The sequence below is a fragment of the Rana temporaria genome, chromosome 13, assembly GCF_905171775.1.
Source record: "Rana temporaria chromosome 13, aRanTem1.1, whole genome shotgun sequence".
In the NCBI taxonomy this organism is placed as follows: domain Eukaryota; kingdom Metazoa; phylum Chordata; class Amphibia; order Anura; family Ranidae; genus Rana; species Rana temporaria.
Genome location: NC_053501.1, coordinates 29,678,098 through 29,681,771, shown reverse-complemented (window position 1 = coordinate 29,681,771; position 3,674 = coordinate 29,678,098). Strand labels below are relative to the sequence as shown.

The 3,674-nt window shown below is 48.3% G+C and overlaps 1 protein-coding gene across 2 annotated transcripts in view; it reads right to left on the bottom strand.

Annotated features, from left to right (window-relative positions):
• Positions 1–305: 305 nt before the first annotated feature.
• ZBTB42 (zinc finger and BTB domain containing 42) overlaps positions 306–3,674 on the bottom strand; it is a 9,892-nt gene continuing 6,523 nt past the window's right edge. For both annotated transcript variants that reach the window (XM_040332561.1, XM_040332562.1), the window contains exon 2: positions 306–3,572. In XM_040332561.1, the coding sequence (XP_040188495.1) occupies positions 2,185–3,572 (1,388 nt within the window). In that variant the 3' untranslated portion in view covers positions 306–2,184. The remainder of the gene's footprint in view (positions 3,573–3,674) is intronic.

Here is a 3,674-nt window from a genome sequence, read left to right as displayed (position 1 = left end):
CCACGGCCCCAGAAGGAAGAGGGGTGAAAATAGATGCGGCCACCAGTGCGGGCATCACGGGCTCCTTTTTGCAGATAAGTGGCACATAATGGGCTAGTATGGCATGAGATTTTTTCCCCCCCTGCAAAGTAAGAGGAAGTAAAAGCCATCAGGATTTACTTCCTCTTTAAGCTGACCATACACTATAGTGGTGATGGCGAACCTTGGCACCCCAGATGTTTTGGAGCTACATTTCCCATGATGCTCAACTACACTGCAGAGTGCATGAGCATCATGGGAAATGTAGTTCCAAAACATCTGGGGTGCCAAGGTTTGCCATCACTGCACTATACAACCCCCTTTAGATCTACCAAGATATACGTAGTGCAAGGGCCTGCCTCACCTTTATATTACATAGGTCTGGTAGGTCTAAAGTTGAGTAAACATAGCTTGTACAGTCAGATAGTAACATGTATGGTATGCCTTAAGCTGGCCATACACTATACAATCTTATTATACAATCCCCTTTAGATCTACAACAACTATGTAATATAAAGGCCTGTGCAGCTGGATAGAAATGGATTGGATAGGTTTGTCCTATTTCATAATTTTGGTAGGCCCCTGTTCACACTGAATGTGGCTTTAAAATTGCACTACTTCAGCGCAATTACAAAGCCGCAAGACAGTGCAATTTCATCTGCAGCTTGCCGACATCTGTGCGATTTCATGCACAGGTGGCAATACAAGTCACAAATTAAATTGCGAAAAATAGTGCAGGAACTATTATTTATATCGCTCTACTTGAAATCGCACCTCGTGCCATAGAAAGACATTAGATGTGGTTTCAGGTGCGATTTGTAAAATCGGAAGTCGCACTGGTGTGAACAGAGGCTAAATGTAGATTTAAAGGGATTATACAATCAACCTTGTGCAACAGAAGGATCAATTTGTAGCCAATCGGGCAGGCCCTTGCACTACATAGCTGTTTGTACAATCTTCTTCAGATCTACCATCAGATTGTAACACGTGTGGTGAGCTCTAAACATATTAATGAAGCCAATAGAGGTTAGTGCTTATAAATACCATTTGCACTGCTTAACATAGGGATTTTCACCCAAGATTCACACAATTCTTGAACTGATTAATGCGTGAATCTCAAGTATGTGTCAATCTTGGATGAAAACATGGATACGCCGACCCCAGGATGTGCCTGGGGCTTATTCAATAAAACAAGGGGCACAGAAGACAGTCAAGGAGAAGTGATCCATTGCAGCCAATAGGATTTCAGTTTACTGAAGGTAACTCAGTTCATAGATGTCTGCTGATTGGCTGTGGTGGGTTACTGCGGTTTTGATGTATAGGGCTTACTAGCATCTACATTCCCCCTATACAAAGCCTGCACAAGCTCAGAGGAACAAAACGGGTAATAAATACAAACTTATATTGGAGTATTCTGCCATTGTCACACACAATATTAAATTTATCAAACAGAAAAAATGAGTTTTGGGCCCCATTCACACACGTGCGTTTAAGGGCAGATTACAATTTCCTGCAGGGTTTCTGCAAACAGCGGCAAGCTGGCCAACAGCGGCCCCAGCTATTCGCATATACTTTGGCACTGTAGCAATTACCTGTGAATGATTGGCCCTAGATACAACACGGTCTGTGTCCAGGGCCAATCCTCTACAGATAATCACAACATGTGTAATTACATGCGAACAACTGAAGGGGGCGACTATGACTTCCTGCGGGCGAGATGACAGCAGGCAGAGCCATTCACATACAATCTGACTTACCTGTGGCTGATCTGATCGCCCCTGGGCACAAATGGTTTGCGCCCGGGGGGGGGTCATCCACAGATAATCGTTACATGCCTGCCGCCGCTGTCAGCCTCTCATTGCTTAGCATGGGACTTCCCACCTGCATAATCTGCCGCCAAGCGCACGTGTTAAGCTGCAGCGGAAGCGAGGGCTTCAGTTTGATATGCCGTACCATTGAGATTATTACAGAGTTCAGCTGAAGGAAAATAACATTAGTGGACTTATGCAATAAGAAGAGGTAAAAAGCCAACACAATGGGAAACGTCCAGTAACCCATAACAACCAGACAATACCGAAGACAAGTCCGCTAAAGGATGACTTCTGATTGGTTGCTAAAACTTACTGAACTAGGCCCACGGCTTCCCGGATAAGCCCCCATTCGTTACTAAACAACCAAGGACTTCACTAGGCCACAGTGAAACTTACGAATGTGTCTATATAAGTCACCTGACTGGGTGAACCGTCTCTCACACCATTTACAGGCGTGTGGCTTTTCCCTCGTGTGCACCACCGCATGGCGGCTGAGGTTGTGCGAATATTGGAAGCTCTTGCCGCACTGTGCACAGGTATAGGGCTTCTCCCCCGAATGCGTGCGTTCATGTCTCTTTAACGTGTACATACAGGAGAAGGTCTTTCCACATATCGTGCAGGTGGGAACAGAGCCGTCGGGGGACATTTTGATGCGGGAGCCGTCGCGGTCCCGAAAATGGGAGCTGAGGTGGAGCTGAAGGATGTGGGGGCTGGGGAACACTTTACTACAAAGGGGGCAGATGCAAATCTGGCCCGGGGAGACCAGAACGCCCGAGCTGGAGATGTCCGAGGAATCCATGTCGTCCTCGCTTTCGTCGCGGTACAAGTCGTCCTCCCGAACGTGCGAGTTCCCATTTCCTGCAAACATGTGTCCCAGCCCCGTCATGAGGCTTTTGGCCGGGTTCCCGATGTGCTGACTCTTTGGACTCTTTGCCTGACTGTCCTCCTGTTCTGACAGCGAGTCTTGTTCATCTTTAACAAGTGGCACTGTGCCCTGCTGCTGGCTGTCGGAAGCCAGCTGTCCAAAGACGTAGGAGGGGTGGAAGGAATCTTTCCCAGACACGGGCTTGAAAGACAAATCCAGAGCACAATCCCCATCACTCGGAGGCTGTGTATGGTTAGCAGACCTCTGGGACAAAGGGCAAGGGGAACTGGTGACACGGGCCTTTGTTGTTCCAGCTGTTGTCCTACACGACACAGCTTCGGTGGGAGCCGAGTTGACACCTATGGAGTCAGGCGACCAAGCGGGCAGGGCGTCCTCCGCCGCAAAGTTCTTCTCTTTATTTTCGCCGCCCCGTCCCCGCAGCTCTTCGCCGTCCGAGAGCCCGTCCTTCTCCAGCTCGGACCCGTCCTCTCCGTTTTTTACTTCTTTCTCTTTAAGCTTGCCCTTGCACACTTTCACAATGTCATACATGTGAAGGTAGCTGGCGGCAGCCAACACGTCCTCCACCGGGAGGCTGCCGAATTCCAGCTTGCCTTCGTACATGAATTGAAGGAGCAGACTGAAGGCCGGGGCCGTGACAATGTCACTGTTCAGATGGACAATGTCCCTTTTGTCTAGATGGTCCCTGTAGAAGAGATGGAAGTACATGCTGCAGGAGGCCAGGACGGCTCTGTGGGCTTGGAATTGCGCTTCCCCAACTAAAACAGTACAGTCACACAGGAAACCCTGGTGACGTTGCTGACTCAGACACTGCAGCAACTGTCGGCTATGGTCTGGAAACTCCATTCTTCCTTCATAACCTGTTCAGAAAACAGGAAAAACTTGATCGTTACTGTAAACTCAAATCCTCTTAGCAGCTGCAATAGCCAGAGCTAGGCTGGCAACAGACAGAAGAAAAAAAA